The 15,271-nt window shown below is 39.4% G+C and overlaps 2 protein-coding genes across 2 annotated transcripts in view; one reads left to right on the top strand and one right to left on the bottom strand.

The window, feature by feature from the left end:
• The window catches only part of ADSS2 (adenylosuccinate synthase 2), a 38,494-nt gene extending 31,666 nt beyond the window's left edge, over window positions 1-6,828 (top strand). The window contains exons 11-13 of the mRNA XM_054821115.1: window positions 287-384; window positions 5,119-5,268; window positions 6,042-6,828. Coding sequence (XP_054677090.1) covers window positions 287-384; window positions 5,119-5,268; window positions 6,042-6,094 — 301 coding nt within the window. The 3' untranslated portion in view covers window positions 6,095-6,828. The remainder of the gene's footprint in view (window positions 1-286; window positions 385-5,118; window positions 5,269-6,041) is intronic.
• A 3,462-nt stretch (window positions 6,829-10,290) lies between these two features.
• Window positions 10,291-13,644, bottom strand: C3H1orf100 (chromosome 3 C1orf100 homolog). The gene is given in 5 exon segments (XM_054820780.1): window positions 10,291-10,483; window positions 11,122-11,238; window positions 11,646-11,716; window positions 13,222-13,291; window positions 13,631-13,644. Coding segments are annotated over 5 exon segments (465 nt in total).
• Between the last annotated feature and the right edge of the window lie 1,627 nt (window positions 13,645-15,271).

Raw genomic sequence — 15,271 nt, 5'->3', positions numbered from 1 at the left:
TTTAATTGGAGAGTACCTGTCCTTTGAATTTTGCCATTTTCTTATGGTATTAGATCTAAGGACCCAACAAAAAGGATGTTTGTTTGGTGGTTTTTGTTTTGTGATTATTTTTTTTCCTTAAAGTCACACCAGATAAATAGATTAGTATCATACTAGCTATCTGTCTAAGGAAAGACAATTAATTGCAAAGTGCAGGAATCAATTTTTTAATTTTTTTTTATTTTTACAATGTGATGAGAGTTGAGAGTTGTTAAACTTGTTTAACCAGAGTAATGTTTCTTCATAGATTGGCGCTTACCAAATTGGATATCTTGGATGTATTTCCAGAAATCAAAGTTGGTGTTGCATACAAATTAGATGGTGAAATCATACCTCATTTTCCTGGTAAGACTGATTGTTTAACAATTTTAGATCTGGTGAAATGTAATCTGATACTTAAATGTATTTGACTCTTATTTGTAAAATATATGACAGGAACATGTTACTTCAGCATCAAGCCATTAATGTCCTCCTAGATGCACCAGAGACACCCTGTACCACACCTGTACCCACACCCTAAAGACACCTGTACCAAATACTGTCATTTGTCTACAAGGAAAATGCAAAGTGCTATATAAAGCTTCTTAAACATAAATGTTTACTGCTTTATCCCTTTCCTTGAATACAGCCTGCATTGCCTTCAAGCTAAATTGGAAATTCATTTCACACTCTAAACCCAGTGTCTTATTCCCACTACTGTATTCATCCCCTCTTTTAGCAGGACAAGTCTTCATTTCAGCATGCAGTGAACCACACAAGAGAACTGATTGCTTTGAAAAACTAGGTTTTTCTCTCCCCATGTTGTTTTTTCCTACAGTTCATTTCCCTTTAATGGTTCACCGAGCAGCCAAAAACCTGTCACACCTAGGAAATGGAAAAGAAGGAAAAAGGGTGGGAGAGGAAATGAGCAATTAGGTTAGGTGAAAGGAAGGCTATTTTCTAATGTAGGACCAACATACATCAGCTAAGCATGACAGGATTTATAGCTCCTGAGGAGGACAGTGGTCATTTTAGTGATAATTTTTACCTGAAAAATGTATCTGCATGTTAAAATATTGAACTATCACAAAATGTTGTTTTTATGGATAATGCGTCTTTTTTTAGTTTGCTATAGTAGAGATACCTGCAGAAAAAGCAAGAACATTAACCAGTACTAAAGATTGTGCTTTCTGATTTTCTAATGCGTGCATAAATGCCTGTTTCCATTCTAATTGCTACCTCAGGGTTTGAGGCTGGTCACAGGTTATAATTTTTCATATGATACCATCAGCAGAGAACTTTTTGTTGGGTGAGGAGATCAACTGTAGTAATCAGATACAACTCACAGCAGGATTTATGTAGTATAAAGATGTAGTTATGTATAAAGGAATAAGTGATGATCTGCCAGTAGTCCTTGAAAATAGCACATACTTGTTAGGGAAATTCATAAGGAGTTAACAAAAAATCTTCTGTTTCTCCATGTGCTTGGAGTTCTTTAATTGATTTGCCCTCCAGTATCTTCAAACAAAGGTGCCAGTTACAATCTGAATGCATACTGAATGACATCACATGCACTCCTATTCAGGAAGTTGAGTACTCATCTTGCACTAAACCAGGGAATGCTTTTTGCCTTTTAAGACTCAGATATTCCCTAATTACTGCCCTTATCAAAATATTAAGGAAATTATTGTGTACTTTAGATGGCCTTTGAACATAATGGAGATTGCACGTTTGAATTGAGAACTACTCAGTAAATGCTTCATCTGTAGCCCTGTCATCTAACCTGTGGGCTATTTGGACTATCTTGGTGCTCACGCCAGGAGGACCTTCACTGGCAGTCCATCGTGAGAGAGGACATAACCAGGTGGCCATGTTTTCCAGTACTAAGACTTCAGTGATTACTCCCTCCCCCATTCATTGTGTCTCTCAGATGGGACCAGAATCTTGTTACAACTCCTGAGGGCAGAGTTTGCTCCCTGTATATGCCCAAGTAACAGGTAGCTGGCCTTTGGTCATAGCAGCACAACGTGGCTCACCTAACTGTATTTTTCTTTACTGTATGAACAATTGAGAATTCTGGTAGAAATTTAGTAGAAGCTGTTGTCTTTGCTGTTGACATGCTGTCTTCCTTAAGTGTCAGGAAGCAGTTTGAGCTGAACTTCTGGTAAGCTGGAAGATGCTGTCTCTCACAGTGCCTCCGTGTTCCACACCTCTCTCTTTGCTATACTCCTCAACATTTGGCAGCATTTTCAGCACATATGCTGCAGGTTACTTATTACCCCTGCCCCTGGCATAAAAACCCAAAAGGTAACTTTCTTTCCACTTGTGTTTTGCATACCATTAGATTATTTCTGATGTCTACATCTCTGCGTGCTATGCCCTTGTATAATTTAGTTTTTTTTTCTTACACTTGCCACTTAGACATTTTGAATTTAATTTAGAAGAGATCTAGTCTGGGAATCTCTGGCTGGCAGGGTATTTCTTTTTCTCTCCCCTCTCTACCCTCCCACTCTCTTGGAGATGTTAGTGATTTACCCGTCTTGTGAAATGACTGTCTCTAAATTAGAAGCACACACATTGCCCACCATCTCAGGAAAAACATGCCATATTTCATATATTGTTCCTTTTTCCAGCTGGATCAGAGAATCATGAGAGTCTCACTCAGTTGTTTTAGCTTAGATTTCTGTGGGCATTTCATAATCTCCTGTTAAGAAAGAACTGAAAACATCTTGTAAATTTGTGGCTGACCTCCATTGGTATCACTGAGGTGGTAGTCTTTTGCTATGGAGCTGGCCAGTATCTCCATTTCTGTTGTCGAGTTTATGAAAGAAAGAACTCCCTGCTAGCTCTGAGCTGATCAGTTTAAAAGGAATGTGAAACCCATGGTCTAGTCCTGCTAGTGCCTCCTGTCCCAGTTCAGGCGTCAGCTGATCTCAGCAGACAGACGTAACCTCTAGCTCAGGACACATTGAAAACAGAGATGCTTAGGAAATTGGGAGATTATTTTGGAGAAGCTTTACTTCATGCTTGTTTTTTTTTCTTGTGCTCTTTCCCTGGGTATATACTGTAGATGAAAGAGCTAGGACACTGTGCTAGATGCACCTTTGGTCTGGCCTATATATATGACTGGTTTTATGTTCAGTTTCTGGAAATTGCTGGAGGATCTTTCTGTTACAATGGTGCCAAGATCCCAAATTTCAGCTATCCTTTTTGATTTGGAAGTAACATCACATCATTCCCTCTCCAAATTATAGCACCAGACTACCAGATATCATTATGTCTGCTCTCTCTGTTATCTAATTCATCTGTTAATAAGGAATATTCCAGAAAGTCTACAAGATAAATCCCCTAAGGGAAGAGCAGAGAGAAATCTAGATGGTGACTACATCTGTTACTACACTGAGCTCAGTTTATGGCTTATCTTCACCACGCATCTTTTATCACACCTGCTGGAGCAAAATGAGAGAATCATTTGAAACATCAAGAAATTTATTCCTTCTTTTTCTTCCTCTCCTTTGGGGAAGTTAGGAATTGAACTACATCAGAGTAGTGGAAGATTGTAGACAAGATTAGACATTCAATTCTAAGTGCTTTCAGCTTTCTCCCAGCTAGCCTCATCAGAGAGGCTTCAAAGTAAAAATGCCTGCGGACCTGCAGAATTAGGTGTTCAGTCACTTTCCCTCTTCAGAAAGAGGGAGGCTAGCATCTTATTCTAGACTATCTGCAATGTCCAGAGATAAGTTTGTGGTTTTGCACTTTGAATATAGCTATTCTATTTTACAGATCACCTGGACAGCAGACAACACCTTAGTAGTTACTGCTGATGACATTAAAGTGCTTATCCTTGGCCTCTGCAACTCAACATACTTAATGTGCCTGTTCGTTCTGATTACAACAAGTATTAATTCAGGATCATTTGCCTTAACCTGTGAACAGCTCCATCCAAAAATTTCCTTTCTTCACTGTTGTAGGCTTTGAAGTCAGTAGAGCATAGTTCTCTTTCACCCTTACCCAAAATGCCTAGTCTATAAAGGCTATCCTTACAACTTTGCTACTATTGGACTCTTACTTTACTCAATGTGCTGAGCCTGAGTTGGTTGGCTATATGCGCACACTGAAGGGGATTAGCCATGGTTTTGTATTTGCACCTCTGCTGTGCCTCTTGCACCTAAAACTGTTTCCCAGGTTGACTAGCTGTCTTTGCAGGAGTGACTTGATCTGAAACATGGACCCGACATAACATTAATTACAGTGCCTTTGGCAGAACCCATCCTTTCCAGGAAGTCAAGAATGCCTGACACCTCCCATTTTTTTTAATCAATGTATTTGGACTATTTTTTGTTTCGCTTCCCAGTGTCGTTCCAAGACTAATGTTCAGGTAGTTATTGGAATGATTCAATTCCAGAACAATGTGCTTAGTGTCTTTTTCAGTACTTGAAATCATCACTGGATTCAGAGTTAATGGACAACATTGTAGCAAGTTACTAAAAGAAGGACAAAATGGAATATACTCATTGCTTCTATTCTGAGAAGTAACTGGAACAGTTACTGTTCATACATCATGTGGGACTCCACACTGGTTGACAAATTTGTTGTGGAGTTTTGGGGCAAAGGGTCTGCAGGCATCAGAAGTCTATTGTGTATAAACTACATCTTAAGACTATATTTAGTAAAAAGTACACTCCTATGCCATTTGAAAATATGTTTTAACTGCCTGATAGTTACAAGCCGGTGCCTAATTCCCTCATGAAAGAAGAGTTGGGTTTTGGTATTTGTTCAGAAAAAATACCAACGTTTTTGGGAATTACTTTTCCTGAAAAGTTGTTTTCTGTACTGAAAAGATTGTGGTTTAAGCAAAATATATGCATGTGATGGACAGTACGGGAATTCCTAAAGTCTAGTCCTGATATTTACTGGATTTTTTTTTTCTCTGCTTATATTAACAAAAAAGAACACTTCAGCACCTTCAGTGCTGGTACTGTCTTACGAGTAAACCTTTTTGTATAAGAAAAGAATAAAAAGCTTTACAGTTCTGTGTTTAGTGGCAGAGAATATATGGTCTTTGTAGACATAATATTTTTGTCCCTGTTTGCTTCGCAGCCAACCAGGAAGTCTTAAATAAAGTAGAGGTTCAGTATGAGACACTCCCAGGATGGGATACGGACATATCAAATGCAAGGACATTTGATGACCTGCCTGTAAATGCACAAAATTATGTTCGCTTTATAGAAATGGAGTTGGGTGTTCCTGGTAAGTAAAACTGATTTTATTGTTGTTTTGGTTTTTTTTCCTGCTCCATGAAACCTATCTTGTACTTTGCCTTAATGAACATTCAAAATATTAAAAACTAGTTTGTAGCTGTGCTTATTCTGATGTACCTAGTGATACTTGTCATTATTGTTTTACTTCTTTTTATCTATTTATTTAGCTGTTGAGTTGAAAATTTTCAAAAGTTTTAATATGCATTCTTTCATTGGCTTATACTATAGTTCTTGTTCAACTGAGATTTTTATAACTTGCTTAAGTGGTTTTTTTTCAGATTGGTCATAACAGGGGCTGAGTTCTGCTGCCATTATAAAGTCAGTCGGACTACTAGTATATTAATATGATTAAATACATGTGACAGTAAGAGGTCCCAAACTAACAAATTTTTCTTATGCTCCCTAATAAAAATGATCCTGTGGTTCCATCCAGAGCTGGGAATTAGGAGATGATGTAAATCTTTACTTTTCTTACAGTTTCTGTGTATCTTTTTTCCCTATGATCTGGAAAACTGATTTATTTATTGTGGCAACTTCAAGACTGTTCCTGCTTTTCTAAGTTACCAATGCATTCTTACTTTGAGAACAATAGACATAGCTGTCATTGCTTAATGTACTAATAGCATATGCTGTGATTTTTCTTTAGACTATGGTACTTAAGATCTTAAGCACTTAAGACGATAAGTTTGTATCTTATCTTAAGATACAATCTGATCTTGCTTTGTATTACTTATAATAAAAGTTTGTTTTTCTCTCCTGCAGTTAAATGGATTGGAGTAGGGAAATCCAGGGAATCAATGATCCAGCTGTTTTAAAGATTTCAGATGCATGGAAGAAAGCACACTCCTCAAAAGACTGCTCATTCTTAAATGCATTAGTAGCCCGCAAAGCAAAGATGTTGGAAAGATAGATTTTTGCATGGAAAGAAATGCTAGAGTTGATACCCCCAAATCAATCGCTACTCCTGAAAGAGACTTTAACATGAACCTGTATCAGTTCTTGTTCAACTGCAACTTCCAGGACACTTGTCATTGTTGTTCGAGGTGCCATCGGATTTTTTTTTTTTTCTTTACCTAATATTAACTTCATAATGTAATACCTGTTTGAAAATCTAAGGCAGCATTACTTTCATGACTGTTTGTCTTTGTTATCCTCTCTCTGCTTTTGGCGGTGTTACTTCCCTGAAATTTTAGACAGTAAAAATAATGCAGTTTTGCACAGATAGTTTTACATCCTCATTATTTGTATTCCTAAAGCTGTTGTATTCTTAATGGCTGCTCTTGTGAGTGATTAAAGAGGGGGATTCTGATTTTATAATGCTATAAATGCTGTCTAAATTATTGTGATCTGTTTTTTAAAAAAAAGATGTGATGCCAAGTTGTTAAGAATGTCCAGGATTTTTTAGCTGTGTAACACAGAAAACTTACTCTTTGTAACTCGCAGAGGACAGTCAAGTGTTTACCAGGAAGTGTGCCCAGAAAGTTAGAAAATTGATATTGTAAAAAGTTCATTTGCGATTATTAAAGAACTGTTCTGATTTTGAGTTAAATGTTTTATAATGTTACTCTTCTTTTTTTTCTGGTATTTTAAAAGCCATGCACTTCTCTACTTCCAAGACGCATATCTCAAACTGTTTCCCTAATTAAATGAGGTTATATTTATATTTGGTGAGAAGTCTAACATTTTGATGCCCTTTTAAATTCCTTTTTACATAGCCAATAGATGATCTTTCTCTGGAGACCTGGCAAAACACAGACACTTTTGTAATTATAAATTGAAGATGCTTTAGAAATAACATTTAAAGTATTCAACGTATTTGCTTTAGATGTGGGGCAAGTATTCACCTCATGACATCTGGCATATTTTGGCTTATTAGCATTGGGAAATGTAGAATTATTTTAGTTTATAACTGTTATTATATATTTCAAAGAATCTGATTTCTTTTGGCAACAGCCCAGTACTTACATATTCCCTTTCCAGATTTTTTGAGAATGAATTTGTTTTTACACACTATACTATGGTATTCATGTGCTTCCTTTTCACTTCAAATAAAACTTACAAGCTTTTTTTTAGGAAACAAAGTATCAGGGTAGGGCAGTAGTTTTAGATTTAGTTTAGTAGATTTCAGCTATGCAGGTGAATATAAGAAACTTTTAATGCAAAATGAAAGATACGAGGCCTTTGAGATCATGGCCTAGGTAACCAGATGTTGCCTGAAATGGAATAGATTTGTTGGATTGATGTTGCTGTTGAGGTGTTCAGCACAATGTTTATGTCACAATTGACATAAAATTGCTTATCGTAAGGAGGGTTGAAGGGTAAAACTACTGATACTTAAGGAGCATTTTCTATTGAATTGTTTGCTTGTGACAGGGCAGTTAGCAGTGTCTATTTTACCTGCGATATGTGGAAAGAGGAGGATACCACAGAATGCTGGAAAATTGTCAAATACATTGAGACACCTTTGTATCAACATTGCACATAAAGATCATTCTCCTCAGCATTAAAAACAAACCATCTCATACTCAGTTTCTCTGGAGGGGACGAGGGTCTAGTTCTGCAGTCAGCCTCTCAGAGAACCATCCCTCCCTAGCTAAGGGACATTGTGAATTAAAAATCTCTTCCTAATTCCCCGGTGAAGAGAAGGAGGGGTATAACATAAATTCCGATGTTCATTTAGAAAGAAAAAAACACTGCTACTGTTTTCTGGTTGATGGAGGGGACTGACCTTGCAATGTGAACAATAGGTGATTGTTACAAATATTCTTGTCTTCCTGTAGCTGTAGGAGGCACCGAGGCAATTTGTGCTGTCAGTAAAACTACCAGCCAAGGACTGGGGGCCTAGCTGGTTCAAGGAGTGAGTAACTAAACAAGGGCGTGCTTTCCTCCTACAGTGAGTGAATAAATGAGGGCTTACGATGTAGTTGTGTTTCACTTCTGCCAAGGAGAGACCTTCAAGTTCAAGGTGTGTTTCAATTCTTCCTCTGTTGTAACCCCACTGTACAATCTACCTTTGGTTTTCAGTTGAGGAATTCATATTCCCAGATGCAGCAGGATTTCTAAGCAATATAGCTATAGCCTTAAAGCTTATTATGTTGCCCCCGAATGCCAGTTTCGTGTAACCTTTGCTAGAGTGAATTTTTGGACTGGTGCACAAATGCCTTCATGGTGTCAAAGAATGGTTATATTCTACCAAATTCTCCCCTCCCCCAATGCTACTCCTTTGTACGTATAGGGAAATAGGCTGGGATGTGTTATCACCAACCCGAATGTTGTGGAAACAGATGTTAAAAGTTATGGAGATCGTTTCAAGTGCTGTATGCTGTGCTCTTGAAACTATGCTATGTTCAACTATGGAAACGAGGAAGAAAAGAACAGCAGCCTAATACTCTACCACCAGCAGTGGGTTTAGCAGGGGCAAACTTACCTGTCTGTGAAGGCACTTTTAGTTTTTTCTCTAGCCAAAATTCACTGTTCTGCTTTTTGTCATTCTCTCACACACACCCCACACCCCCCCATTAGTCAAGAGCCCTTTGGCCTCAAAGGAATTGCCACCCTCATTGGCAAAAGGGTTTTGGTTGTCTGTCACAGTAGTCAGCTGTAATAGAAGGAAAAACCATTGTACTTCAATGACATGTATTCCTCGGGCCCTTCCTGCATAGTCTCTTCCTTTGTGAAGTCTCTTCTGTTGCTAGCGTGTAAGGGGAGAGGATGGCAGCATAGGATAGTAGCTGAAATTGATTCTCCTCCAAGTGTCCTCTCCTGCTAATGGGATGCCTTCAGGAGGCACGGATACCTGTTAGACCTGACAAGGCCGATGACAGGCAAGGTATTCTGATCTCATGCTATTCTTGCTGCCGCTGAAATATTTACGAGGCTGATTCTCCTAGGCTTGTGCTATACTGCAGCATTTAATAGACCTTATGTCCCTAGGGTTTAGTGAGCCTCCTGTACTAGCTAATAGGAAGGAAAACGAGGGATACTTCTGCTGCTTAGCCTTTCCATTTGTATTCCACATGTAATTAGGTTTTGGCATGTAGCTAATGGACAAAACCTTCAGATAAAGTGGCAAACATAATGTTGATGTAATGCATGACAGCTGCTTTCGTCTCTCATCATCCTGGAAATCTACTTTCTAATAGAAGGTTATAGTTTCCTTTTGCTGTCACAGCCAGCTCCCTTAATGAAACGTAATCAAAGGTTTGGCTGGTTTAGAAAAAGTAAAAGGCAAAGTAGCCGGGAATGAAGATAAGGGACAAATCAGTCTGGTGAGTTTTCTCCTGCCCATACTGTTCCTCGTCTCTGAAACAGTGAAATTTAATGAACCTAGTGGTACAGTAATCAAGTACATTTAGTGCATGACAGCTTTACCTACTTAAGGCAGGCTGCTGTGCGTACATACATACACACAGATGATGCATTATTTGATGGAGACTTACAATTTTACACCATTCTTTATTGGTCTAGGTGTTACAACTCATTTGGCATGTCATCTTTAAAATACCTTGCAATAAATACTCATTCAAATATCTTCCATTCAACTTGAGGATTTAACTCAACATTATCCATTTAATGTTCTTCACTGCCACTTTGATACACATGATTTAATAGTTCTAAAGCAGTGTATTTTCTTATACTATGGGGTTTCTTCAGTCATGAATCGGTTTGTGCATACATCCAGGTACTTACTCTTTTGCTCTTTAGATACACACTACTGGCAGTGTGTTTGAGTATTTTTAGATAACAATCTGTACAAGTACAAATAGTTTGTTGCGTTCATTGGTTGCCTTCTGCATGTTACAGAGGGAACTGGGATACCTGAGTGTTGGTAGTGGAGAGAAGAGAGTATGGCTTTGAGGGGCAGGTGGCAGCTCTTTTTTTAGAAAAAGATGACTATTTACTTTTTTTCTCTGTGCAATTTAGGACAAGTTCGTTTACAGCAGAGTGACACCACCCCCCCCTCGCACCAGTTCATCTTCTGTGCCCTTCTCAGCAGGAAAACCAGAACGGATTACTTAGTTGTGTTGAGATACGGCAAGTCAAACACTGCTTTGTATGAAGTTTGATTGTACCAGTCGTTGGTGGTCTTTTACATTAATTTTTGAAAATGCAGGTATTTCCTGCGAGCTGAATTGTCAAAGTCAGGTTGGAATGGAGTTTTAACTTCATAGTTTACTGGAGCCAGTTGCAGTTTACTGAAAGGTCTCAGCAAAAAGCATAACTCATTCTGTAATCTCACGCTGACATATGGTATGTAAATACCATGATCCACCCAAAGGGTAGCCAGCATTATAAATGTACTTTCTAATCTCCTGCTGAAATGAGCACTCAGTATAATGCAGCTGTAATCTAATAGATACTAACAGCCTGAGAATGTACAGTAAGACCTTAATAATTCAGTATTGTTTGATTGGCTCCATCTGACTTGCAATTAGCACGATAAGGGTTGTGCCTCTTGCAGTTGAGCAACTAACTGCATTAGTTTAATATTACTAGAATTTTTAAAGCCTTGACTTCCCAACAGAAATAGCCTAAGACATTTTCATTTTTTTTAAAAAAATTAAACATATTTTGAATGTGATGTGCAGTACAACAAATTTTCATGGAGGGGAAGGGGGAATTATTACAAAAATTTCCATTCTGGATTCTCATACATATAATAAATTCAGGTCATGCAGCACTCCTGGTATGGCCAAAACCTTTTGGATGTAGTTTTGGTTTACTCTGCCCGGATTCTCTTGTTGTTCCTCTTTTAGGCCAGAGTCATAAAAAATTATTAGAAGTTGTTGCAGTGTTGCCCACAACAGGCATAAAAGGGAAAGGCTTATTCCACAGGTCTTACGGGTTTGCTTTGACACACAAGCTTACTCTGGAGCTCCTCCGGATGCACGTGCCTTCTGGGCCTGTCTTAGTTGCTTGGGAGAATCCATAGACATCCTTTCCAGGATGAACAACTGAGCTGATGAAACAAGCAAATAGAAGATAGCGAAGGTACAAGCAGGAGACTAGAGAGCACGGATCCCACCCAAGCTGTGGAAAAGCTCTTTTTTTTTTTTTTAATATATGGCAGTTATATAAAAGAAATATTTTTGTCCCAATACAGCACTTAAAAGCAAATAGGGGGGTTACATTGATACAAGGCAAATGCTTGCATCTTTTGAAAAAATACAACTTTGTGCAGATGATTGCACCTTTTTTTTTTTTTTTAATTTAAGAAATAAAAGCTGGGCAGGCTTTTATCTTCTCCCCTCCCCCTCCTCCAAGTAGCCTTCTGAAATGCTAAGAGTCTTGAGCACATTTTTTGTACAACTAATTGATAGCCTGGCCTGTGCGTGTAATGGGCGCTGAGGCTTACAAGAGGCTTACCCCGGTGGCAAGATGGGTGCAGGATCTACAAACTCCCTCAGTTTCTTTGCAGAGTATGACGTGCCAAATTCCTACAAACAATGCTGTAAAATGTTGGTGGTTTTTGTTTTGTTGGTTTGGGATTTTTGGGGGTGGGGTGGGTTTGTGGTTTGTTTTTTTTTTTTTTTTAAGGAGCTGATGGACCTAAAAGAACTTGCTTACATAGCTTGAATGTATTAATCTCTATTTTGGTAGGAAAATCCGCTATTGAACAGCGTACCTATTAGGAATCCCCCCAGGAAGAAAAGAACCAGTGTATGCATGTAAAAGTAAAGGTTCTACAAAACATTGAATTTTGCAGAGATACAGGAGTTTCTGGCATGAGTTGCACAATATTAGTGGCAGGTCTTCGAGTAGAAACAAATGCAGGAACCAGTTAACTAACTTAAACAGTATTTTATAATTCAGGGCAACAGTGTGCTGTTCTGTGACTCAGAGCAGAATTTCTTTGCAGACTGATTCATTATGTCAGTGGGTCTGATGGTCTGCTCATTTGTCACAATTAAGTAATAATTTATTCTACCTCCCAAGGAATGAAATTTGGCTGGTGTGTATAAAACACTGACTCACCAGTATTTGGAAAACAAAGTAGATGTTTTCTGTGTTTTGTTGCCCATCAGAGTCGGTGAATTATGTTTTGGCCACTCCATGGCAACTACTTCACTGGAGTGGGAATTAATATTGCAGCTCCAGGAGTTTGATGTTAAAATTGGTTCTCACGAGAGATATGAGGCAGAGTATTGTTTCGAATAGTATCATGATACAGCTGTCTTAGGAATTCCTTGAACACATCCCAGTTTGATTTTTTTTTTTTTTTTCTAAAATGAAGACTATTGCATCTTGCACTTAGTTATAGAGCACGATGTGAAAACTCTTTATCCAATTCAGTCTACAAAAGAATGTATTTTCATGCTTTAGATAATTTCAGTCAATCTTGGAAAATGTAGCTATACAACATACAAAAGTGACAACTCCAACACTCACACACAATATGAGCTGTTGAGAATCACTGTTATATTTACCAACATTTCCATATCCCTGTCAGCCAGTTCTGCACAACTGTTGTCCTCATCATAGTCAGCAGCACCAACAGAGATTCCTCTCCTCTCCCTGACTCCTCCCTGGGGGTGATTCTTCTTCTCTGGTTTTACCCTCAGCGTGGCTTCGGCAGGAAGCGTTCCTCATCCCTCGCGTTCCTCATCCCTCATCTTTGGGGAATGGGGGATGTGGCATCTTCCTTCTTCCAGCAGGAATCGTGTTCAGGTTGCCAACCCAGCTACCTGAGAGAATGCCAGTAGCGACTGTGTCCTACCACAGAATTGACAAGCTTTATTCCAAATCTTGGGTTGCTTCACTGGTGTACGCTTCAAAGGCCCTCATGTCAGAATTTATCTTCCATCCTGGATACGTCCAGGAATATTTTTAAAATTTGTCATTTGAATGCCTAGGTTACAGCTTTCTCTTGCAACTTTGCACAGAAAACTTTAGTTACAAGTCTCAGATGCTTCTGAGACCTGATGTATTAGAAAAAACTCACCATGCTGAGAACTAAAGTGGCTTTGGTCTGAACAGACAAGGGATGCAAATCCCAGTAGTAAGGAGAGAGCCTAAGATGGAGGTTAAATGGTTTCATGTAGGGGCCTGCAGGGAGTTTGTGACAGACAAGGGAAAGCAGTACATCCAAATGCTACAGCCTTACAATTAAAATTGCAAGACCATCTGTAATCTACCTGCTCATGCTAAATAATAATCATCCATTAAAAAAACCCCGTAATCTAGTTTTTGAAGCTTATCAAACTTAACACACTGAAAAAGGATTCTTTTTCCAGGATGAAATCCATTCTGCTTTTGAAAACTGAGGAGGCCTATACCAATAAAGTTTATTTAACTAAGTGGTATTTCTGCTTATAGATTGGGCAAAGATTGAGGCTGCAACATGAGCTTACCTTTCCCGGTTCATGCAGTGGGGTTACCGACACAGATAAATCAGGGAATGAAGATCAGGAAAGGCAAAGCTTGCAGGCACAGTTGTGGGGGCCGCCTGCCCGAGCTCTCTTTCCCTTGCTAAGCGGGTGCGAGCAAGTCCTTCTACCTCACTAAGTCTGGCTTTGTGATGGTTCCTCCTTTCCTTACTGGCATTGGAAGGAGAGTGCTGCTTGGCCTCAGGGCGAGGGGAGCAGTCCCACCGCTATCAGCCTTGCAGGTGCGTTTTTGAGTGCTGTTTGAGCTCATTTACTAGCAGTATTGCAGTTGACTAGATACACAATAAAATGGAGTGGTGGTGTACTGAAGGTGAGGATCTAAGGAGGCTAAGAGCTAGACGGGAGGGGAAAAGCTAATCTATCAGCAAATCACTTGGAAACTTGTGCCCCTGCACACCCGAGCCGCTATCCTGAGTGCTGCTGCACTTCAGTAAATTAGACTGTAGTGTCTGCTAGTCCTCAGGTTGCATTTTCCTTGAGTTACTCCTAGGTCTGAGTGTAGGAGCATCTCCTGACAGTGGTGAAGCTTAAAGAAGAAAGTCAAAGGTTGAGAAAACAAAAAAGATCTGACACAGGAGAGAGTCCAGGGTTGGATCTTTAAGGGTAAACCTTTTTCTGATGTTTTATTGGACATGCTCTCCAGCACATCGCACTTGCTGTAGACAGAAGGTAAAGCTTTCTTTAACCTTTCTGGAATTAGAAACGTAGGCGTAATTTGAGTCTGGATTTTTTTATGCACCCTTCTGTCATATGAGCTACGACCTACATCTTGGCACTGAAAAAGACTTTAGCAACGGCGAGGTGGGGCAGGGAGGAAGGAAGAGCTTTGTTTGCTTCTGAGACAGACCCCTGGAGCCAGGAGGGACCATGCGGGGCCTTGAGTCAGTGGGGCCTGCGGTGGGAGGAGGGTCTCTACCTTCGCTGATCCAGACACACACTTGCCTAACCTCCTGCCTGAGGTTACAGCCTCCCCCATGATCCGCTCCGGTCTTTCACCCTTAGAAACTTTCTCCTACCATCCACTCAGATCCCTCCTGCTGCAATTTAAGCTTGCTGTTCGGTGGTCTGTTTGCTATGGGCAGGAAGGACAGATTGTTCCCTTTTTCTCTTCAGCAATATTTTGGGTATTTGTTACCTCCCAGTTGTTTTTTCCTCAGGCTGATCAATTCTCTGAAGCTCTTCTCGGAGGTCATTTTTAGAGAACTCCAAGACTGTTTGTTTGGGGTTTTTTTCTCTGTCACTGGGGAGTTGGGACCTGAAAATAGTCACAGTTTGTTCACTGATGTTTGCAGTGCTGAGTCAAGGGATGGATCACATGAGGTATTTTGCCTCAGGAAATCTAGTTATGGATTCTAGTATGATATTTCCCATCTTTCCAATGGCATAGCTTTGCTGTTTCATATTTCAGTCCATTTTCCATTTGCTCTATTGATATTTTTTTTGCTTACATGTAGAAACTTGCCCACAGCCTTACTGCATTGCAGCCTATTTTCCTCAGACCATTTCTCCAATTTTTTAAAATCATTTTGACCTCTCACCCTGTTTTCTAATGTACTTTTAGTTCCTCCCAGCTTCGCATCACCTGCACATTTACTAAGTACCTCT

This window comes from Grus americana, chromosome 3 (assembly GCF_028858705.1).
Source record: "Grus americana isolate bGruAme1 chromosome 3, bGruAme1.mat, whole genome shotgun sequence".
Taxonomy (NCBI): Eukaryota; Metazoa; Chordata; class Aves; order Gruiformes; family Gruidae; genus Grus; species Grus americana.
Note: the sequence above shows the minus strand (reverse complement) of the source record. Positions and strands in the feature narration are given on the sequence as shown.